The sequence below is a fragment of the Diabrotica virgifera genome, chromosome 1, assembly GCF_917563875.1.
Source record: "Diabrotica virgifera virgifera chromosome 1, PGI_DIABVI_V3a".
NCBI classification, from domain to species: domain Eukaryota; kingdom Metazoa; phylum Arthropoda; class Insecta; order Coleoptera; family Chrysomelidae; genus Diabrotica; species Diabrotica virgifera.
Window position 1 is genome coordinate 25,219,211 of NC_065443.1, and position 25,459 is coordinate 25,244,669.

At 34.2% G+C, this 25,459-nt stretch overlaps 1 protein-coding gene across 1 annotated transcript; it reads right to left on the reverse strand.

Moving 5' to 3' along the window:
• Nucleotides 1-1,173: 1,173 nt before the first annotated feature.
• Nucleotides 1,174-24,883, reverse strand: LOC114324170 (general transcription factor IIE subunit 1). Its single transcript, XM_028271922.2, has 3 exons — nt 24,334-24,883; nt 2,434-2,910; nt 1,174-1,575 (listed from the first exon to the last, which is right to left on the reverse strand). Exons 1-3 carry the CDS (start codon nt 24,743-24,745, stop codon nt 1,241-1,243), a joined length of 1,224 nt encoding a protein of 407 aa, XP_028127723.2. The 5' UTR covers nt 24,746-24,883; the 3' UTR covers nt 1,174-1,240.
• Between the last annotated feature and the right edge of the window lie 576 nt (nt 24,884-25,459).

Genomic DNA, 25,459 nt, shown 5'->3' on the forward strand with positions numbered 1-25,459 from the left:
GCCAATTTTTGAAGGGCTATCGAGCATACCGGTGTTAGTGTATCGTGGGTCTAACCATCCACTGAATGTAGATCATCTTGCTTCCAAGTAGTCTGAGTAAATCGTTGATTGATGAAACCTTACCGATTGTCTCTTAATATTGGTGTAATGACTTTAAGAATATTGCTGGACTTAATTCGTCTAACATTTCTTCTTTGTTCCAGAATTTTTTATTAAACTTTGTATTTTCACTGTAGAAGAAGTCATACTCTTCTGTTGATTTTTTGCTTATCATACTTATACATGTATGGCCTATATCTTCTTGAATCTTGTTGGATTTCTGTACCGTCCTCGTTGTTTTTTCGCATCTTAAGATCCGATATATCATGATTTATATAATATTGAAATAGCAAACAAAAAAACAGAGTGTGTGTACAATTCGAATGTCCTATGTCCGAACTTCTCCGAGGTAAATATTTTAATTAGACTGCGAACTCTCAAGAGTACACCCCAATTTATAACCTCACAATGGTCTTCTCTGTCCTATTTTATGGTGTTGAATCATGGACCTTGAACGAAGATATGTGCCGAAAATTGGAAGCATTTGAGATGTGGCTTAATCGGAGAATTCCTAAAATGCCATGGACTGATCGGGTCCTTAGAAGAATGGGGAAGAACCGAGAAGTACCAACCACCATCAAATCTCGAAAGTTGGAATACTTTGAACACATTATGCGAAATGAATCCAGATATGCCCTCCTACAAGCCATCCTGTAAGAAAAAATATTTGGAAAGCGAGGTCCACGAATAAGAACATCCTGGTTAAAGAACCTCAGAACCTGGTTCAATACAACATCTGTGCACCTTTTCCGCGTTTCTGCAGATAAAGTGAAGATTGCCATGATGATCGCCAACATTCTTCACGGATAGGCACATCAAGAAGAAGAATACGTCTCGGTTCTTCTTCATTCTTTTGAGGATCTCCTCATTTGTGATTGTGGCCCGTCAGTCCACGGGATTTTAAGAATTCTCTGATATAGCCAAATATCAAATGCTTCTTATAAAAAAGGGCCGAATACAACTTGGTATATTATAATATTCACTAACCACGTAGGAGAAACAAAATTAGGTGGAAATTCACTGTATTACTCCAACCACAAATCGAAAAATGAAGAAGAAACTAAATAAAAAGGGTTTCATTTTTTAAAACTTATAATCAGTGTTGAATTTGTTTGCATTACAAAAAATATAAAAAATACATCTAAATATTCATATGAGAGTAGTAATCCTGAAAAACCTGCACATAAATCTCTTTTTCAGACTGACTCATTTCTGCAATTATAGTATCGTTAATTTCAGTTATAGGATATGTCTTGTTGCCAACAGTAACAGTCGGAACATCATCATTGTCGTCATCATCTGAATCCATTGTTTCTACATCTTGCATTTCGTCATGAACATCATTCATTTCATCTGAACTGGACTCTGATTCATTGTTCAAACCCTTAACAGCATTAAGTGTTGTGTTCGTTGGTCTCTTTTCGTGAGCTAGTAGGACTGACATAATATCATCATTCTTGGCATTTGTACCACCAGCTAAAATGAAATATCAAATTAAGAAATAAACTTAAATTACATATATTGGTTGTTCACATGAAAAGGTACGAAACGTGGTAACAACGTAACCGCAAACATATTTGCCTGTGCTGCTATGGGATAACGTAGTAAGGCATCCAGGGATGCAAATGTAGCCTTCGGCTTTGATCGGGGCATGCCCGGGTGGCCGCATCCGCAGGAGAGAGTAGAGGCTCTTATATGAGCGCCATTCAATTGACGCGGGAGTTCGTGTGAGGACATCATGGCGGTCAATTGCAAAATTGGACCATTGAGGAGCAACGAGACGTTATCAGGTTTCAGACGGCGGCGGAAGGGGTTAACCGGCCGCTATTCTTCGTCGGATGCTAACCGGATACGGGGAAGACTGTGTGTCCGACAAGTCAGTGAGAAAATCACGAAGGGTATGGTTCTGCTCCACGATAATGCGCCTCCAGAGTCACACAAGCGGAAATTGCCAATTTCAAGTGTGGAAGCAGCTTGATCATGCGCCCTACTATTTCCATGTGTTTGGTCCCCTAAAAAAACATCTCAAAGGGAAGCGCTTCAACTCAGACGACGAACTGAAGGACGCTGTGAGGGCCTCGGTCTCGTCACGGCCACAGGAATTCTGGGAATAAGGAATCTTTCGGCTCGTTAATTAATGGGGTCGTTGTGCTTATGCCAATGGTGAATACTTTTAATAAAGACTTCATTTATACCCAGTGTCGTTTCGTACCTTTTCATTTGAACAACGTAATAGAATAATTGAACAGAGAGTAATCTCGAATTAGACGAAACAAAAGAACAAATTCGACACAAAAAAAACATACATTATGCGTTTTAGATAAATCAACTCACCTGTAGCCTCTGCAATATCACCTAAACTATCACTAACTTTATTAGACTCTTGTGAGTCCATATTTGTTATAACAGTAGATTCAGTCATCCATATTGGTTGTTCCTTCCGGTTAGCAGTAGAGTTACTTTCTTCTCCAATAGTGATATCAACTCTAGTTTCTTCCACTGCAAATCCTCCTCTCCTAGTCGCTTCTCCGGACCATTCCTGTCCAGGTGGAGGGGCATTGGATCTCTTATCCAAACCTCTGATTGTACTAATATCAACTGGTTCAGGTTCTAGTACTTCAGGTGCTAATTTAATACCTTCTACTTCACGCAATAGAATATACAGAGGATCTAATTGTTCATTGAATTTTGCTAATAGTAACCTAGAATCTTTTTTGGGTAAGGCTGATGAATCTTCTTCAACAACTTCTCTACAATATGTACAATGGAATTCGCCAGTTGTGAAATCAAATAGTTGATCAGCTTCCAAATCTAAAAATATTTATTATTTAATTAGTGCAGTCACTGGAGGTGGATATGAGCTATTACCTCCGATTTCGTTGAACCTCCATAGAGTTGCACGAAAATTGGTGAGTGGTTAGAGGATATCTCAAGGAACAAAGGCGACATGGTGCCAACTTGCGGTTTTACCCTGGGGGTGGATGCCACCCCTTCTCGAGGGTGAAAATTATTTTATTGAAAATAACCCCATAATTCGATAGAGGCACAAATTCTAAGCAAAATTTGTTATATAAATTTATTAAAATAAATCAAAACTTTTTGAGTTATTGAAGATCAAAGATTTTAATTTCTTGAGAAAAATGCATGTTTTTAACCGATTTTTCATCAATAACTCAAAAACTATAAGTTTTTGCAAAAAAGTTTATATTACCAAAATTGAAGCTAATAAAAAATGAAATAAATCCTTTATTAGAAAAACCTTTTAGTGTTAACTAAAACTGAGTTATAGGTAATTGAATATATATTTTTTCGGCGAGTAAAAAAATATAAGTATTCAAGCTGAAATAACGGGAAAATAATGCATTTTATAACATAACCTTATTTAACATTTGTCAAAGTATTTAAAAATATCTATTAAATGAGCCCACGAACATGTTCATAGCATTAAAATTTTTGCACCAAAACTTTTTCAAAATTTATTTTTTTTTATTTTTCCAAAAAATGTTATTGTTTTTTTTTAATAACTCCGTTTATTCTTAAGATATCAGGTATATCTAAAAACTGTTTGGAAGTTGATTCCAAGTGCTATTTAATCACGTTGAATGTAATCTTCTATACCCCTCACTTTTTTAAAAATAAAAGGTTAAATGGCCCCGGTTGTATGGTTTTCACAGCAAAATTTAAGATTCAAACGTTTTTATCTCGGTTATTTATTACCCTATGGAAATAGTAAAACAGATAAAATATTTGGCACAGAATAAACTCAATTTTGGGTATTTATCATTTTTTACGTATATTGAGTATTTTTGGAGTTGTTATCAAAAGAATATGAAAATTACAATAATTTTAAAAATTATGATTTTTTTTTAATTACATCTTTTTTTCAAAAACCTACATTCTAAACCGGTCAAAATTATTGAAATCATTACTTATGCTAATATAAAAAAGTTTTTGTTAGGATTATTATAAATTTTAATTTTTGTGGAGACGGCGTATGTTTTATTTTTCACTTTTTCCTAAAAAATTCGAAAGGGTTCTTTTATTTTCATCATAACTTTCTTAATTTTGACGCTATTAACTTGTTCTGAAGCTCATTTAATAGGTATTTCGAAGTACGTTGACAAATTATTAGCAGGTATATTTTATACATTGCATCGTTTTCCCGTTATTTAAGCTTGAATACTTAGATTTGAGTACTCTTCGAAAAAAATACACATTCAATTGCCAATAACTCACTTTTAACTAACATTAGTTTAGTTTTTTAAGTGAGGAATGTATTCAGTTTTCTATTATCACCAATTTCAGTAATAATAACTATTTTGTAAAAGCTTATAGTTTTTGAGTTATACGTGAAAAACCGATTTAAAACATGCATTTTTTTTACGAAATACTAAAATCTTTGGTCTTTAATAACTCAAAAAGTGTTGATTTATATTAATAACTTGATATAACAAATTCTGCTTATAATTTGTCCCTCTATCGATTTATGGTTTTATTTTTAATAAAATAATTTTCACCTCCGAGAAGGGGTGGCATCCACCCCCAGGGTAAAAGCGCAAGTTGGCATTATGTCACCTTTGTTCCTTGAGGTATCCTCTAATTACTGACCAATTTTCATGAAAATCGATGGAGGTTCAACGAAATCGGAGGTGAAAACCTTCAGTGACTCCACTAAATTTAGATATTTGTTATTTTCACAGTGCTCAGAACGAAAATTTTTACTCCCTAAAACACACAAAAAACCGGTCGATTTTTATATCAAGTAAATCAATTTTTATACAAAAATACCTCTTGTAAGTTTAACTCCTAGCTGTAGGTTCCAACCCCACACAAGCTGTAAATAAAAAGAGGGGTCAAATAACTTATAATTTGGAAGAGGTTTTCATTACCAATACAACCGCTTTTATTTGTTTAAAATCCATTTATTATTTAACGACGAATCGCGTTTAAAGTTTGTACCAGCAATGAAAATTTGTAACCTATAGCTCGGCAAAATAAATGTTTTGACCAAAATCCAAAACTACCTGTAAAAGTCTATCTGTTGTCGAGGAGGCTCTGCAGAAGATAAATTTACACCAAAACGTCCGTAGTTCTCGGTATCATCATCACATTGTTTGATTTGCTTGTCTAGAAAATGCTAAGAAGAAATGCGTTCAATGTGCTTCCCCGTTTAGAATTTTGTCCTCTTCAGGGTTTGTAGTGAATGTGTAGTGTTGGCAGCAAAAGCAAACAGTCCGAAAAACACACTGGGGCAAGCGCCGTGTCCTGGTGTTCTTGGATCCTGGGTTATGCCGGACGGTGGTGTCCAGAAGGCTAAGAAGTCAACAGAGAAGAAAGTTTGATGGATTGTTGTTGGTTCCATAGACATTTACGGTACTGTCCGTGCTTTGCTCTCGACCAGTCTCCCTAGAAACCATTGCACAACGACAGGCGAACCTGCGTCCCTCGTCGGCGGTCAGGAGGTGGCTTTGAGCGCAGCGTGGACAGTGTGCGTTCGAGTGGAGAAAATAGTTGCGGCTATTTTCTTGGGACGAACAGGTATAATTGTGCAATGAAGTTGGGAAACCGCAAAAAACCAACTTCTCCCTGTTCGAGGTAGGGAAGAGGAAATGTTAGAGGTGGGTACGGTAGGCTAACGGGGTAGCCTCAAGGATGTTTTCGTACTCCACCGGGAGTTCGTCAATGCATGTTTGCATTAGAGCGGACGGTACATGAATCTTTTTGCGTTTGGGCTTTCGGTGGAGTACGTGGCCGGAAGATGAACAGAAACATTTGAGAGATTCTTGTGTGTCGGAAGGGGGGCCGTTGATTACTTTGATTGTGAAGTTCCTGTTCAGAGAGTTTATTCTCTCGGTGATTTTGGGGGTGTTCGAGATGTTATGGATTTCGTTTGAGGGATATCGCCAGTGCTCATAGTTGCATCTACGGAAGATTCTACGTTCTGTCCTCAACAACCTCTCTTGTTTTTGTCTTAAACAAAGAGAGTAGATACATGATTTGTACTCCATGACGGGTCGAATAAAGGTCTTGTAAGTGTGAATGAGAGTCTTCTTGTGTGTCTTGCCAATTTTTCCCGAGAGAGCGTTGAGAAGTCTGGCCCTGTTCCTTACCCTATCTAAAGTTGCCTTTAGATCTGCGTCCCAGTTGAGAGTCCTGGTGAACAGTACTCCCAAATAGTTCGCAGTCGGGCTAGCAACAAGCCTTTCTCCCAACAGTCTCAGTGGATATTGGTCGTCTTCATTGGCTATGATTCTAGTTGACACAGAAGGGGCGCGAAACACAATTGTTGATGTTTTGTTCGCGTTCAGCGTGACTCTCCACTTACAACACCATTCGCCGACGCCGTCCAACAGAGCCTGCGCTCTTCTGAAGAGGAGTCTTGGGTTGTATCGAGAGGTTGTTGAGAGCAGAGTCGTGTCGTCTGCATAGAGAAACAGCCGAGTACCTGGGATATTTTGGTTAGTGATGTCGCTGTTGTAGATGATGTACAACAGCGGTGCTAGGACTGAACCCTGGGGAACTCCAGCTTGTGGAGTGAAGGGGGTGGACTTTTGATCGCCTATTTTAACTCTGACAGTACGGTTGTGGAGGTAGGAGTGTACAATTTTGGTAAATTGCAATGGTAGCCCGATGTCCAGAAGTTTCCGAACAAGCCCGTCGTGCCAGACCTGGTCGAAAGCCTTCTGCACATCCAGAAATGTGGCTATGGCGAATGAACCATCGTTGATGGTTTGAGTAACTTTGGTAGTGAAATCTATTAATGCATGTTTAGTAGATTTACCTGACTGGAATCCGTATTGGAATTTTGGTATGATATTGTGGTTTTCGAGAAAGTCATTGAGCCTCTCTTTTAGGATTAGCTCAAGAACTTTACCCAGAGTATTGATTAATGAAATTGGTCTATAGGATTCCACGTCGGTTGGGGGTTTGCCTTTTTTCAAAAGCATGATGGTGTTGGCCACCTTCCAAGGAGTAGGAAAGTGGCTGTTTTTGAGACATGCATTCAATATTTTAGTTAGAAGAGGAATGATACTCTCTGGAAGTTTTTTGAGGCACCTTCGGTTGATGCCATCAGGTCCGGGAGCGCTGTTTTTGCCGATTTGGCAAAAGCTCTCCGTTTCCCTGTTTGTGAGGGGGTCCATGATAGGATCATAGACTGGAATGTAGTGGTTGAGAGTAACATTTACAATGTATTCTGTGTTGAATTTAAATATGCGATCAAAGTTCGGGTTATCTGGAGTTTGAAAATTGTTTTGAAGCGAATTTCTGAATGCTTCGGCTTTCCCTTCTGGGGAATTGACTATGTGATTGTTGACCAACAGATGGGATGGTTGAGATAGTTTTTGTTTTGTTAGGACTTTGAATTTTTGCCAGAATTTACCTCCGTCTCTGTAGTCCAGTTTTGAGGTAGTATCTTCCCACCGGCGAGCCGTTAGGACAGATATCTCCCTCTTTATCCTGGCACAGATCCGGTTGTACTCTGTTTTGATTAGTGGGTTTCTGTTGGCCTTGTATTGACGTAGAAGACGTCGTTTTTGTTGGATTTTGGCAATGATGTATTGTGGAAGTGCCGGTGATGTATAGGTTATTTGTTTGAGTGGAATTGCGTGCGTGATCGCCTCAGTGATGAGGTTCTCAGTTCTCGGTACAAAAATAAAACTATTTATACCGTAGCATGGTTAGAACGCCCTCTAACGGGGAATAAGTGAACGAGCATGTCGACTCGATTCAAGTTCTCTGTTTAACCCAGATATGACAATATCAAAAGGCACCGCTAGGAAAATATTCCAATATGCGGTTCAGAGAACCTGTGGGTTATCTGGGTTAAACAGAGAACTTGAATCGAGTCGACATTCATTTCAAAATCTAAAAACCGCTCGATTTTTATATCGAGGGTATCAATTTTTTTATATAGAACAAGGGGTCAAATGACTCATAATTTGTAAGTTTCATTATTAAAAACATTTACAATAAAGTAAAAACTTCCAGTGTAATTAAAATTTACAATCCAAATGGATTACAATTATTGTTCAGAACGAATATTTTCAGTTTTATCAGACCATCATCAGTGAAATTAGAAGTACCTATTTTCTACATAACCTCATCACCAAGCAGTGGATATGTTTAGACTAGATATTAAATGCTTAAAATTATAAATTGAAACGACATATTGTCGACGTTCCAAGAATAAACTTTCCTATCTTACCTACCTAGTTGGTGGTGTCTGCTGACCAACCCTGATGCCGATGTAGTTTCGAGTAGGAGCCATAGTGTTAACAGGAAGTTAATTCTTAAAACATTGAAAATATGTATTTATTATGCAATCTAAACATATTCACTGCCACAAATAAATATGCCAATCAGGAAACCAAATGGTACTTGGGCTAAAACTGACAAAGATAAAGCATATACTTTTGCAAATCATTTATGCGAGGTATTTCAACCGCATCAGAGGGAAGTCTCAGCTGAAAAAGAAGAAGTTATTCATGAAGTCGTAAATGCACCATATCAAATGACTCCGCCTATTAAAATTTTTAAGAAATCTGAAATCAAAGAAGTAATTGATAATCTGGAAAATAAGAAGTCACCTGGATATGATATAATATCTAGTTTGGTACTAAAAATCTACCCAACGAAGGTGTAAGTTTAATTACTTATATATTTAATTCAATATTAACACGTTGACGGACAGTGCGTCAAATGTATAAGCAAGTGTTGTGACACTATAATATGTATTTTGCAAAGTAGAATAGGGAAAATGATATTATACGCTCTGAGCTTCGCTGGTGTCGCTCCTAGTGGATTATAATTCAACTTTTACCGGTAATTTTTAAATTTATTATTAAATTGATATCGCTTAATATTTACAACGCTAAAAAGTAATTAAATTGTAAAAGATTTTTTTAAGATTTTGCTAATCATTTTGACGTTCTATTGATGAAATATTAATTTCTTACTTCGGATACTTTCACAATTATCGTGTAGATGGCGCTAAGATTAATTTATAATTACATATTACGGAACATTAAAAAAACGTAAATTGAGTATTTAAAACGTAAGTATATTTAAGGTAAAAATATATACCACAGCTTTGACCAACTAATATTTTTTATAATTAATGTTTTTAATTTTAATTTTAAATTAATCACTTTGACATTTATGTCAAATTTCCAGTAAACGTTTACAGACTTGTCACTACTGGCGCTCGCGAATTTATAAATATCCCCTCTATGTACGAGCTCACAGCGTATAGACGTCTATTATACGCTGTGAGCTCGTACGTAGAGGGAATATTTACAAATTCGCGAACGCCAGTAGGAAATTTGACATAAATGTCAAAGTGATTAATTTAAAATTAAAATGAAAAACATTAATTATAAACAATATTAGTTAGTCAAAGCTGTGGTATATATTTTTACCTTAAATATACTTACGTTTTAAATACTGAATTTAAGTTTTTATAATGTTCCGTAATATCTAATTATAAATAATCTATTATAATCTTAGCGCCATCTACACGATTATTGTCAAAGTATCCGAAGTAAGAAATTGATATTTTATCAATAGAACATCAAAATGATTAGAAAAATCTTAAAAAAATCGATTACAATTTAATTACTTTTTTGCGTTGTAAATATTAAGCGATAACAATTAAATAATAAATTTAAAAATTACCGGTAAAAGTTGAATTAGTAACCGCTAGGAGTGACACCAGCGAAGCTCAGAGCGTATAGACGTTGTGTCACATTACATCAATCGAAATTAGACGTCTATAGATGTTCTGTCCGTCAACGTGTTAAAAACAGGTTACTTTCCACTTCAATAGAAAGTAGCTCAAATTGTTCTAATCCCAAAACATAATAAGGACCACGCGGAAGTATCTTCATAACGTCCAATAAGCTTGTTGCCTATTATATCCAAAGTATTTGAACGACTTTTCCTGATAAGACTAGAGCATATCTTAGATAGCAGCAATGTTTTACCTAATTATCAGTTTGGTTTTAGGAAACAACATGGTACCATCGAGCAAATTCATAGGAAGGTAAAAACTACCAGAAATTCGCTCAAACACAAAAAGTACTGTACAGCTGCATTTCTAGACGTCTTATAGGCATTCGACAAAGTTTGGCATGTAGGTCTTATCTCCACAATTAAATCCATATTTTCTCATTCCGTAAGTTCAGTATTAAGATCCTATCTGACAGATAGATTTTTTCAAGTCAAAAGAGGTGGGGAAATTACTAACCTGTTTCCAATAATATGTTCTAGAGTTCCACAAGGAAGCATATTAGGACCAACACTTTACTTAATATACACATCAGATCTCCAAACCATTACTAATACAACAATTGCTACATATGCGGATGACACCGTTATCATAGCTTCAAATTCTATAGCAACGGAAGCTTCCGAGGTATTGCAAAATCATCTGCTTAAACTAGAGAGCTGGCTTAAACTGGCGAGTCCAAGTCAACAGTTTAAAATCAACACAAATAACATTTACTTAAAAAAAAGGTGTCGCGCCACTTATTTCTATAAATAACAATCCACTAGCTGTCAATAACGTCGTAAAATACGTGGGAATTCATTTGGATAGTAAACTTAATTGATGCACCCACATCTGGAAGAAACGTCTTCAACTCAGCTTAATCTACAGGAAAATGTATTGGTACATGAGTCGAAAATCAAATCTTAGCCTGGAGAACAAACTTCTGATCTACAAAATGTATTTTAAAACCGGTATGGCTATATGCAGCACAAATATGGGGAACAGCAAGTAACACCAACGTTCAAAAACTTCAACGATTCCAATCAAAAGTATTGCGCCAGATCTGCAATGCCCCTTGGTATGTTACGAACCACAGATTACAACCACGATCTACAGCTACCAACTGTAAGCGAAGCAATATCTACTGTAAACTCTCTACATACAAGACCAGACTATCTTGCCATCCAAATCCGCTCGCCATGGACCTGCTCAACATTTCACATGAAAGAAGATTAAAACGACCACTCTTTGGACCTTTAGTACATCTGGAGAAACAGAGTACAGTGTCATAGTGCGGTGAAATAATTAAGTTTTAGATTCAGTGATTTTAAAAAATTTTTCGTATTTTTATTCTTGTTTTTTAGACTTTTAATAATCATATTGCCTGAGTTGCCTACTATTATACTAAATTTTACCTATTATGTTCCAAGTAATTGTTATAGTCCGTCCCAAACCCTTTTTTCAGTGCGTCACAGATTATCGAATTCTCTCTAAAGCGCTGGTTTCCTCGAAAGCGGTGCCGACAAACTGCGACCGTAGCACTGCGATGAATGACGTAATAAAAAACTGTACCATGCAAAATAATAGCGATGGTTACCAAGGATGCGTTGGAAGCCACCGTTTGCTGAGTTTGCACATTCCATTGCCGCAGTGAAGAACCTTGAATTTTTCACCGTAATCCGACGTAATTCATCGTAGTGCTACGGTCGCAGTTTTTCGGTGATACTTTCGAGGAAACCAGCGCTTGACGCATTACAGTTGGAGGTGGCAGAAAAAACGTACCTCTGTGATTATTATACATTGAACTTAGAAAATTATGTATTCCTTGACGGGTATTTGCATATTACAAAGAATTTCTACTTATAGATGTATAATTGGTTGGCGATTAAAATACTCTAAATAGATAACCAATCAATGAGGCCAGTAAAGATAATTTGACACAAAAATAATCGATCATATTATATGGTAAAATGACAATTGTAATTTCTAGGTTACAAATTTGTCAACGACGTAAATATAAATACTTTACGTCAGTGGTATATTCGGGCATTGTGTAGTGAAATTTGATATTATATTTATTTAATTTTACATTAAACTATTTTAAATATTAATATTCTGGCAAATATTTGTATAAATATTGATGTTTATATAAAATTAAATAAGATAAAAAAGATCAAGGCAGGTTTTGTTTATATTTTATTCAGAGTTGGACCACCATCTCCATATAGCTATTTCAGCATCCTTATGCCTCATCGGTGAAGCTCAGAAGTCTCAACTCTGAAGGAAATACAAACAATTCTGCCAATTTAAGGCAAACCATCGCAATGCAATGAACCCACCTCTGAGACGCAATTCAGCGACATCTCTCGTATTACGAGGAAAACAACGAAAAGCCCCAGATGCAAAGTTTACTATCTTTTAAACAATTAGAATAATTGAAATAAAAATATAATAAACAATATTTTAAATCCAAGACTTTTCGTTAATAAACTGCTTTCTGGCTGCATCCCATATCTCCGGATTTTACAATATATAATCACAAGTGATGACGAAAGTAGGAGAAAGCAAATAGAGGACGCTTAGGCCACGCATTTACCTTCCCTTCGTCAAGGAAAAGGACCGAAAGACAGTTTCTAAATACTCAAACTGAGTAAAAATGAAAAAGATAAAAAAGATCAAGGCAGGTTTTGTTTATATTTGATTCAGAGTTGGACCACCATCTCCATATAGCTATTTCAGCATCCTTATGCCTCATCGGTGAAGCTCAGAAGTCTCAACTCTGAAGGAAATACAAACAATTCTGCCAATTTAAGGCAAACCATCGCAATAAAATTAAATATTAAAAAAGGCTTTAGGATCTACTTATATGTTGTACAGTCGAACCCTCTTATTAGAATACCGGTTATAGGAATATTCCGGTTTAAGGAATAGAAATTTGAGGTCCCGAAAATGTTTTACTATCGGTGATCGGTTATGGTTATTAGAATATCCTGTTTATAGGAATGAGGTTATTTAGCAAGTACTTCTAATTTCATTGAAGATGGTCTGATAAGTCCGAAAATATTCGTTCTGAATAATTGTAATCCATTTGGATGTTAATTTTATGTTTTATTAAACAAATACCAATTTAAAAAAATACAAAAATCCTTTAAAAAGGTATATTTAATTAATATCCCTTAAAGGGCTACATCACAGAACATTTTCGGAATAACAATTCCATCATCAGTGCTTTTTACAGGTTAAAGACATGCTTAAGCCACCAAGATATCTGGGTAAAAACCCTTTAAAACGCATATAGTTATAAAAAATTTACATTATTGTGTTAAAATTAAAATGATGTTTAAAATCCCACGACACGTGGGTTGCTGTGTCCGGAGGTTGGATCCTCACATTACGGACATTATGCAGTTGCTAGTTAATGTCCGTAATGTGAGGAGTCCTGTGGTGTCCCAGGAATATTTTAAACATCACTTTAATTTTAACATAATAATGTAAACGGTACATTCCATGTCAAATCACTCAGGCAAAAAATTTTGGATCTCCGATTTGTCTGAAAATTGGTGTATAGCTTCTGCGGGACGTAAAAATAAGATATTTAACCTTTGTGTCTGTACCCAGGTACCTGGGTATCATTGGTAATTGTTTTATCTAAATAATTGGCGATAGTATAAATATTTTTACTCCAGCTTCTAGTTATTCCTAAAATTATTCAGAACGAAGAGATTTATAATAAAATGCAAAGAAAAAAATGCATATAATATATTAAAAACACCTGTCAAAGTTTTTACACCATTACGTCCACACCCGTGACACCCGGGTAACGTTAATGTTAATGGTTAGGAAATCATTAAGCTGTGTATAGTTTTTTGTTTATAATAAAAGTGATATACAAACATAAATAAAAGTTACATTTCAAACATATTGTGCGCACTTACGTATATTTACTGAGTGTTCGTTACATAGTGGACGATTACAAACATTACATGATCCTCGTGTCTTTCTTAGCCGACTTTTCGCTAAAGAGATGCAAATGTAGCAATTTCCAACAATTTTGAGGCGTCCAGTGGAATCTCGGAGAGGTAATGACTCTGCTGTATTACTTGAATCTGTAGGTAGAGGTTTTCCTAACATACACTCAATTCCTGACCTTGATGAAAAATTTCGATATACATTTGGTACTTTAAGGGCCGGTTGTTCGAACGCTAATCAACAATGATCATTATCAAATAATTAATTACTGTCAATGTCAATTGTTAAAACATAATTAATTACAATTCTGAGACTATAATCAATTAATATAACAATAATTATTAACATAATTAATAATAAATCTCATAATTGTAATTAATTATGTTTTCAGTGACCCAAACAAAGTTGACATTGACAGTTTTGGTGACAGTAATTAAATATTTAATAATGATCATTGTTGATTAGCGTTCGAACAACCGGCCCTAGATCTATCAGAAATTGCAGGTGTCACTAGTTGGTTCCCTAAGTTTTGCAGAAAAATTCTACGCTTACTAGTTTCAGTAGAACTTTGTGGATTTGTATTATACATAGTTGCTAGGTAAGCTACGTCTAGGATATTGTAAAGGGAGGCTACTGGCCAACGCAAAGTTCTGCGTTTAGAGGAATAATAAGAAATCATTTTGTCCATGTTGTCTACGCTCCTTTAGTTTTATTATAGTACTGAATTATTTCAGGTCTTATTTTTTGAGCGATCTAAATTATCGTTGTCATGAATTGTTGACAGCAAAATAACGCGTTTTTCTTTTTTTAGCGCATAACTAACAAATGGTAACATGATATTCACTGAATCCGTATAATGAGGATTCAGGCTCACGCTCTGGCGAAGGCAGCATTTCTTGTGGAATATATTGGTTTGTTTCTTTTCAAAGTATCAACTAATGATAAATTCCAAGACAACATTAAACGGACTAGTGGAAGAGTTGTGAAAAAATTATCCATTGTTATGTTTCGTCCAGAATTTTTGTATCTAACACAAATCTTTTACTACGCGTTCACCTTGATTAGTTTCATGTCCAGTTGTATTTTTCCAGTATATATTTATCTAGTAAGTGGATACGAATTATCGTCAAGCGAATTATCGTCGAACATACAAGCGAAGTGTACCGAAACAATGCCTGGTACCTGGCTAGCACGGGTATAGACTTCCGTATCAGGTACTTGGGTATAGACATAACGGTTAAGGTCAAAAAATCTTCTTCTTTTTTTCTCAAAATGTTATTTTATGCGATTTTACAGTGATTTGGTGTTTATTTAAACAAATTTGCATTTTCTGTCGTAAAGTATCAATGAAAAACATAATATTTTAATAGAAAGGACTCAAAAATGTCATTATATGACATTATAACAAGTTATTTTGAATCAAAACAAGTTTTTGATCAAATTTTATAGTGTAAAAAACGTTAAAATACCGTTTTTTACATTTTCCTCCATTCCCAAAATACATCATCATCGATTTGGCTGAAAATTTGCCCACAGATAGCCAAAAGATAGGACTTTAAGTGGCTAGAAGGATTTGAATTATATTACAATACCAAAAAAGTTACATGCAGTAATATCAGACTCAAAAGTATATATTAGTCCAGTCGGGATAGAATTTGACCTTGAATGCCTAGCTGCCCAAAATTTTATTTTTCTGATCTTTAGGGGAGTCAATAGTCGCCTAAAGTTAAAATCACGAATGAATTCCTCCGTTACGTTAGCCGCCATCTTGATTTTAAAGGAGAACCTGTTTTGCTCCATATCTCCGCCATTTTTAACTTTTCGACAAAAATGGTAGGAACTGAAATTGTTCCAAATAAATCGTATTTACAATTATTACAATTTCTTTTTAACAATTTTTGTCGTGAGGTCGATATTTTCGAGTTAATTTTACTTACAGTAGACGCCTATATTTTTGACGATAATATTGCATGTAACTTTTTTGGTATTGTAATATAATTCAAATCCTTCTCACCACTTAAAGTCCTATGTTTTGTCTATCCGTGGGCAAATTTTCAGCCAAATCGATTATGATGTATTTTGGGAATGGAGATAAATGTAAAAAACGGTATTTTAACGTTTTCTAATCAAAGTAACTTGTTATAATGCCATATAATGACATTTTTGAGTCCTTTCTATTAAAATATTATGTTTTCCATTGATACTTTACGATAGAAAATGCAAATTTGTATAAATAAACACCAAATCACTGGAAAATCGCATATTTTGAGAAAAAAAGAAGAAGATTTTTTGACCTTAAATATCTTATTTTTACGTCACGCAGAAGCTATATTCCAATTTTCAGACAAATCGGAGGTCCAAAATTTTTTTTGCTCCAAAATTGAGTGATTTGAAATGGAATGACCCAAACATATTATAACTGGAAGAATACTGGCATTACAAAAAACACAAAATTACGCCTTGTTCGAGCGTTAATATTTCCTATCGCCACCTACGCTTCAGAGACTTGGACCATCAAAAAAGCAGATTCAAAACGTATAATGGCATTTGAAATGTGGGTCTACCGGAGAATGTTGCGCATACCATGGACCGCACATCGCACAAATAATTCAATATTAGCCGAACTTAACATAAAAACTAGACTCAGCACAACTATCAACCAAAATATACTGAGATATTTTGGACATATAACTAGAAGAAGGGAAGGCATGGAACGAATGATAGTTGAAGGCAACGTACAGGCCAGAAGATCCAGAGGAAGATCTCCATTACGATGGTCGGACCAAATAAGGGACATGACTGGTTACTCGTTCTCCGAAGCAAAACAACACGCACAGGAGAGAGAGGATTGGATAGAAATAGTCAAACGACTTACATGACGCCACTACATCCTTACGAAGGAGAACAAATAGAGGAGGAGGAGATTATAACTATCTGGAATTTAAAGGGTTTTCCACCCACATATCTTGGTGGTTCAAATATATCTTTAACCTGTAAAAAACACTGATGGTGGAACTGTTATTCCGAAAACGATCTGTGATGTAGTCCTTTTAAGGGATTTTAATAAAAAAGATGTACCTTTTATAAAGTATGTTTGTAATTTTTTGTGATTAATGGTATACATCCAACTAGAGCAATGGTGGGCAAACTTTTTATTGGGGGGCCGCAATGTTCAAGAAATTCTATAGGAGGGCCAGAATTATGAATTTTGTGTTAAAGCTATATGTATACTGTATACTATCCATGTCGATCCGACCCAATGGGGTCGGATTACATACTTTCACAGGCCGTACTTTGCCCATCACTGAACTAGAGGAATTTAATTTCCTTGTGGATATACCAATTATTACACTAATAGAAGTTTTAAACGAGTACAAATTGTAAAGTTATTTAACTACTGTGATATAGAGCCAACCCCCGGAAACTTCCCCACTTTAAAAGCATGACTAGTTACTGAAAATTTGAGTTCCATTTAAAAATTTGTGAAAGGAACCCCCAACACAGAGTTAAAGTTGCAAGAATTATTTTTAAATAAAAATTGGTTCACCTCAATATAAAAATCAACTGGTTTTTTAACTCTTAACATTTATTTTGCTGAGTTTTAGGGGGTACAAACTTTAAAATTTTAGAAAGAGATTGCCAGCAATTTATCGATTTATTTTAAAAAAATCGGTAGTGTCAGTCCAGTAATGAAAACCTTTCCAAATTATGGCTCATTTGACTACTCGTTCCATTCAAACATTTTTGTAACTTAAGGGTTAATGTTCCAAGAAAGGTTTTTGTCTAAAAATTGGTCTCACTCGATGTATAAATTAAGTGGTTTTTGAATGTTTGTCAAAACATTTATTTTTAGTTTAAACGAGTACAAATTTTTGTTTGAAATAGAAATTTAACATATCGAAAAAAAAACGGGAAAAATTGGGAAAAAACAGGTTTTTTCCGTTTTTTTCCAGATCATTGGAAAAATTGGAAAAAATGGGTAAATTTAAACATTTTTTAATTGAGACTTGAAAAGTGACAAAATACTGGTCTGTGGGCCTAGCTGAGTGGAGACAGAATTTGTATTAATTTTTGAAAGCGAAGAAGTATGACTAGTAGTTTTAGTTTGCCCACATTGAATACAACATTCCTGGGAACTTTTACATTGCTTTGACACATGACCAAATTTCAAACATAGACAGCATTGAACGACCCTACCAATAAATTGTTCTACCGGAAAATAAACTATTAAAACCTATATAGTTGGGTAGAATATTACCCTCAAAGGTGACAACTATAGTTTTTTTATCTACGTATTCAATTTTTTCCTCGTTTTGGATTCTACCCTTTGTCCTATAAATATTTAAAACTTTGGAAGTAGATTCAACGTTTTCCATAAGATAATTAATGTCAAATTGGGTGTCTACATCCCTTACAAGCCCTTTAACTTCCAATAAGTGATTTGGAATGTAAGCTCTTAAATTTTGAGCGTCTAATAATTTATTTTTGACAAGATTATTAGCTTCTAAACGTGATGACAGCAAAACTTTTATACGATTACGGCCAATGCTTTTTATCTCTTTAATATGTGTAAGTTTCAGGGTCTTAAATAGTAGGTGACCTATCGCCATAGGATGCAATCTAGACAGACCACTTTCATTCCCAATTTTTTCAATATAAACCCAAATATTATCTAAATTGTACTTATCTGAGACCAAGTTGAAATATTTAATATCCTTTTGTTTTTCTATCGGCAAAATAGCACTAGGTTGAAAACTATTATTTTCCATTACACTATCTTCATTACTCACTACGTCTTTCGTCTGAGAGGACGTCCCTAATGAACTTTGCTCCCCCATAATGGGGGAACCAATTTAATTTGTTTATTTAAAAATTCACTGGACTATAAAATGTTATTTTTAACGAGTATTAAATTTTTAACGAGTTTTTAATAATTCAACAAAAATTGATAAATCCGGTTCTCTCTGTAAACGATAGCCTGCGATCGATTCAAAGGTACGAATTAGACTGTCTTGTAAGTGATGATGAAGAAATAAATTAATTCAAATGTTGTTTTATAACTGTATTCTTTAACTGTTATTTGAGGCCGTCAGAGTAACAGTGGACTTGGCCACAAATTGAGCATTTTTAGATTAATACACTGCGGTGCAAAAAAATCGATCCACTAAAAATTTGGTCATTTTTGATGTTTTGAATTTCCTAAATCTGTTGTCTGATTTAAGTGATTTTTTACCACGTTATAGCCTTATCCATTGACAATATCGATGTAATAATACTGTTGTGTACGAATCAAACTGTGTTTTTTCTTAAAGTTCGCATCACCCTGTGGACTATTCTAGCATTTATAAAATACTGAAATTAAAACCCAACTATAGCCTCAGGTTTTCTTAACATTTTGTCTTTCGATTCATTCGCTTATGTTGAATAATAAAAAAGTTAGGTACTTTAACAACTGGCCATGTTCGTCATCAGTACAGGGTGTTTCTAAATAAGTGCGACAAACTTTAAGGGGTAATTTTACATGAGAAAATAATGACAATTTGCTTTATAATCATATGTCCGCAAACGCTTCGTTTCCGAGATACGGGATGTTCAATTTTTTTTACAAACTGACGATTTATTTTTTGCTTTAAAACCAGTTGATATATGCACATCAAATTCGGTGGGTTTTAAAACGTAGTTATTGCACATTTTTTTTGACATACAATTAAGAACTTTATATTCACCATTAACGTGCGTACGGGGAATATTATCGGTCATAATACCCGTTTGCGCGCCACTGGTGAATATTAAATTCTTAATTATATGTCAAAAAATGTGCAATAACTACGTCTTAAAACCCATCAAATTTTATTTGCACATCTCAACTGGTTTTAAAGAAATAAGTAAATCATCAGTTTGTAAAACAAATTGAACATCCCGTATCTCAAAAACGAAGCGTTTGCGGACATATGATTATAAAGAAAATTGTCATTATTTTCTCAAGTACAATAACCCCTTTAGGTACTAGTACACTTTAGAAGACCAAAAATAAGCATTTTTTCAAGATTTTTTTCTCAGTACCTATATTAAAAATGAACATAAAACTTTTTATACACTGCGCGTCATAGAAAACGGGCACCCTAAAAAATGGGTAATATTTGAGGTTGCGTATCTCCTAAACCTGTTGTCCGATTTAAGTGATTTTTTGAGTATGTTATAGCTTTGTTCTTTGTCAATATCTCTGTAATAATATTTTTGCTAAACAGGTAAATTTTCATTGTATGCCGGGTGTACGAATCAAACTGTGTTTTTTTCTCAAAGTTCGCAACACCCTGTGGAATATCCTAGCATTTATAAAATACTGAAATTAAAACTCAACTATAGCCTCAGGTTTTCTCAACATTTTGTTTTTTGATTCATTCGCTTATGTTGGATAATACAAAATTAGGTACTTTAACAATTAGCCATGCTCTTTTTCAATACAGGGTGTTTCTAAACAAGTGCGACAAACTTTAAGGGGTAATTCTGCATTAAAAAATAATGACAGTTTGCTTTATAGTCCGCAAATGCTTCGTTTGTGAGATACGGGATGTTGAATTTTTTCTTACAAACTGACGATTTATTTATTGCTTTAAAACCGGTTGAGATATGCAAATGAAATTTGGTGGGTTTTAAGACGTAGTTATTGCACATTTTGTAACATACAATTAAGAATTTCATATTTACCATTGGCGTGCATACGGGTAATATGATTGGTCATATTACCCATATGCACGCCAATAGTGAATATAAAATTCTTGATTGCAAGTCAAACAATTGGCAATAACTATCTCTTAAAACCTACCAAATTTCATTTGCATATCTCAACCGGTTTTAGGGCAATAAAATAAATCGTCAGTTTGTAAAAAAAATTTAACATCCCGTATCTCGTAAACGAAGCATTTGCGGACATAAGTTTATAAAGCAAACGGTCATTATTTTTTCATGCAGAACTACCCCTTAAAGTTTGTCGCACTTATTTACAAACAACATATACTGATGAAGAACATGACTAGTTGTTAAAGTATGTAACTTTTGTATTATCCAACATAAGAGAATGAATCAAAAAACAGAATATTCAGAAAACCTGAGGCTATAGTCGGGATTTCATTTCAGTATTTTATAAAGGCTAGAATATTCCACAGGGTGTTGCGAACTTTGAGAAAAAAACACAGTTTGATTCGTACACCCGGTATATAATGAAAATTTACCTGTTTGGCAAAATATTATTACAAGGATATTGACAAAGAATAAGGCTATAACATATTCAAAAAATCACTTAAATCGGACAACAGGTTAAGGAGATACGCGAGATCAAAAATGACCCACTTTTTAGGGTGCCCGTTTTCTATGACGCGAAGTTTATATTAATATCTAACTGTTAGAGAATACAAAAAATATATCTTTTTTCATTTATGCACGTACACTAATATTGTAGAGGGCGCCAAAGTCGAGGCCTCGAAAAAAAGTAGTTCCGATGGCGGACAGTTAATCTCAGGATTGGGATCTCTGAAACAAAAAAATCGTACGGCATTTGAAAAAGGAAGGTTTTTTACGTGACAATTTACCACCGTTAGTGAAAAATTCCGCGAAAAAAAGATTTTACGGAAATTTGAAAAAATTTTGTGAAAAAATCGCCCGTTTTTCTTCAGTATTTCATGGTTTAAAAATATTTATTTTTTATTTTTTGGTCAAATTGTGGTAAATTGTCATGTAAGAAACCTTGCTTTTTCAAATGCAGTACGATTTTTTTGTTTCAGATATTCCAATCCTGAGATTAACTGTCCGCCATCATTTTTCGAGGCCTCGACTTTTGCGCCCTCTACAATATTAGTGTACGTGCATAAATGAAACAAGATATCTTTTTTTGTACTCTCTAAGAGTTAGATATAATATGTAAAAAGTTTTATGTTCATCTTTAATAAAGGTTCTGAGAAAAAAATTCTTGAAAAAAATGATTATTTTTGGTCTTCTAAAGTGTACTAGTACCTTAAAGTTTTGCGCAAATATTTTAGAAACACCCTGTACTGATGACGAACATGGCCAGTTGTTAAAGTATGGTTTGTTCAACAGTAAATGGTTGAGTTTAATTAGTGCGGTCGTAAATATTATTAAATTTATCTGACCTGGCCCATTGTTAAGACCCACCCGGAGCGATAAGCAACCGAGGTAGCCAGAGTTGGTCATTTGACAATTAACACTGACAAGACGGTACTCCCATAATAAAGCTTGAAATAAATTTTACCTGAAACCGGGCCTTTTATACTATTATCTGTTAATCCAGGATGTTTATGGTAACTAATTGAACTCGACCATTTACTGTTAAACATACCATACCTAACTTTTTTATTATCCAACATAATCGAATAAATCGAAATACAACATGTTAAGAAACCTGAAGCTATAGTTGGGTTTTAATTTCAGTATTTTATAAATGCCAGAATAGTCCACAGGGTGATGCGAACTTTGAGAAAAAAACACAGTTTGATTTGTATACCCGGTGTACAATGATAGTTTGACTGTCTAGCAACAATATTATTACAGAGATATTGTCAATGAATAAGGCTATAACGTGGTAAAAAATCACTTAAATCGGACAACAGGTTTAGAAAATTCAAAACATCAAAAAAGACCAATTTTTAGTGGATCGATTTTTTTGCACCGCAGTGTATATCAATACAGTCCGACCGAAGTAGGAATAGACGTGAGTATACTTTCTTTGCCTTAACAAGTTGCCTCTTTTTAGCAAGTGTCCACTATACATAAAATTTGTAACATATGTGTTGAAGAATTTGACTATAAAGGAGACAGAGAAATTATGCTCACATCTATTCCTATTCCGGTCGGGGTGTAAAAGCAGAAACTTTCAATCTTCAGATTAACAGGGCCCTACACAACCTACCTCTATATTTGGCTAGAAGTTCTACATAATTTCATGTTGCCTTACCAAATATACTGGAAATACGAATACAAAGATTGCATTTACCTCAAAATTTCGTTTTTGTGCTTAGGCAACTGTTGCTCTGATAGCCTCATTTCATAGTCATACTTTTTTTTTAAATTTGCACTCTATTTGTGCCCTACAAGATAAATTATCACATTCACGGACTATACTACTTATAGATGGCTTAGTGTGAAAACCTCATATCTCATTAAATTACAATTTTACAGGAGAGGCAAGAAACTGATTTTCTGCATAATATAACCTTAAAACAACAATTGCGTTACGTATTTTTAATTCGAGCACATTGAGACAAATATCTGAGATTAGCCCAGAGCTAAAAGTGTGAAATGTTGCTATTAAATTGGAAATACAAATATTAACTATGAAAAACACGTAAATATCCTTGCAGCCTTTGCCCAAGTAACTAAGATAACCTCGTATATCTTGATATACGTGTTTTTCATCTCAAATGAGGTTGTGTTTATTATTATTTTCGAGGTTTTCATTTTTCATAGCTTATTTCACACCTCCAAATACTAGGTCGATACAATACAAATCTTTTGATTTAAAGTTCATAAAATGTTTCTATATGCCGGACTACCTTTTGTTGTTTACAAAAAAACATTTCTGCAAGTCGAATCTCTCAAACAAACACTCCAAATTAAGTACCAAATTCTTGGTTATAAATATACGTGGTATTCACACTAAATCAAGAGAGCAATTGATATACGTGATTTCTTTTTTCGGCTATAGAAAAGAGTCTAGTGTATTTGGATTTTTTCTAACAGTTGTAAATCGTGAGATACAAGGTTTTCAAACTAAAACCACCAAAATGTCATTTTCGAAAAAAAATGAGATACGAGGTTTTCACACTAAGCCATCGATATGCAGACACTTACAAAACATACTTTTCCACAACTTTGCTTTTGTGGACATGTTGGGTTTCTCAAATGACTGATTCAATTATAGGTAAAAATACTGAATCATTAGTAAATTCATCTACAGTAGAACGTCGATAATCCGGACGTCAAAAATCCAGACCGTCAATAATCCGGATTTGTATCTAGCAAAAATATCTGATTCTTTTAAAATAAATTAAGAACTTAGCTGTGAAAAACGAACCTCTACTGCAGTTCAAAAATATTTTACACATTTTTTTAAAAGCCCAAATAGTGTCTGATGTTTTTACTGTACACATGCTGCTATTATAAATTAATTACAATACAGCGTTTAAACATAAAAAAATGTTTTGATTAATTTCACCTCTAGACACTTTACTGTACAAGAGAAAACATAAAATTTTAAAACGTTTGTTGTACTTTAATGTGTATACTGGACTTTTTTTGAGGCAATTTCGATAATCTGGATAATTTGATAATCCGGATGGGGTCCGGTCCCAATTAATCCGGATTATTGACGTTCTACTGTAGTTCATATCAAATGTAGGACTGTAATTTAAAATCTATAGAACATTCAGAAAATCGTTAAAAATGTAGCAAGTAAAATTGTATATTTGAAACCATAAACTAACCTGTAAAAGTTTTTAAGCAACCTGGGCATTTAAAACTAGCTCTACTTGTTGCATCTCGTTCTTCAGTTTCCAGTCGTTTCCTCATTAAATCTAATTTATATTTTATTACATTTACAAAGGTCTTATAATTAATAAAATAGTAGTTCACTTTTTGTGCTTTTCCATCAGAACCAGTTTCCATTCTCAACCTAACTTGAATAAATTTATCATTTTTTAGGGTAGCTATTCTAGCCCTTAACATTTTTCTTTCAAATTTGAGAAGTTCACAAATATCATCTTCTTTCATACAGGGATTTCTTACTAACATATCTATAATTAATGCATCTTCAATTGAATAAAAACCCCTTACAACAAGTCTAGCCAGTTGTTTTAGACTACTCGGGACTTCCGTAACTAATTTTTCTTCAGTCATTTTTTCAATTACTTTGTCAATTAAAAAATACTGTATTATTTTATTTACATTCTGTTAAGTAAAAATAGAGCTTTGAAATTGAAATCATCATTTATTGTAGATTTCATTTATTTCAGGTTAACTGTTTTGATTTGACTTTTTGACATCTCTTATCTTCTTCAAACTTCAAAGCATGATAAAATGGATGCATGCCTACTAATGCCCTATTCTTCTTCTTCTTCCTTTTTTTTTGGGTTTCGATTTTTTTTTAATCATTTACCCAGTACATGTTATTGGTTATGCGCGTCTTGCTCAAGGCAATGCACAACCAGGTGTCCTGTCAACTTCAGATCTATTTTTTTTTTTTGGTCCTATGTGGTCCTTGTCCTTCTTCTTGTTTTTCTGTAGATAGAGGGGGAAAAGTGTTACAACATTTAAGGTTAACTTAAGACTTTTCTCGTTTGGGGGTAGCTTCCAAACATTTTCACATAGGTTTAGGGCTGGCTACCTTCGGTTAGGATTAAGGATTTTAAGGATACAAATATAATTTTTGACATTTTAGGAGATTCCCTGTATTTTCTGAAGTATTTATTTATTGTTATTGTTATTATTATTATTTTTTGAAAATTCTATAGATCTACTTGAAAAAATTTGATAAATTTATTGATTATCTTAATAACTTTATTCGAGGGTTTATATAAAATGCTCTGTAAAGATATTGGACTGTCTATTCCA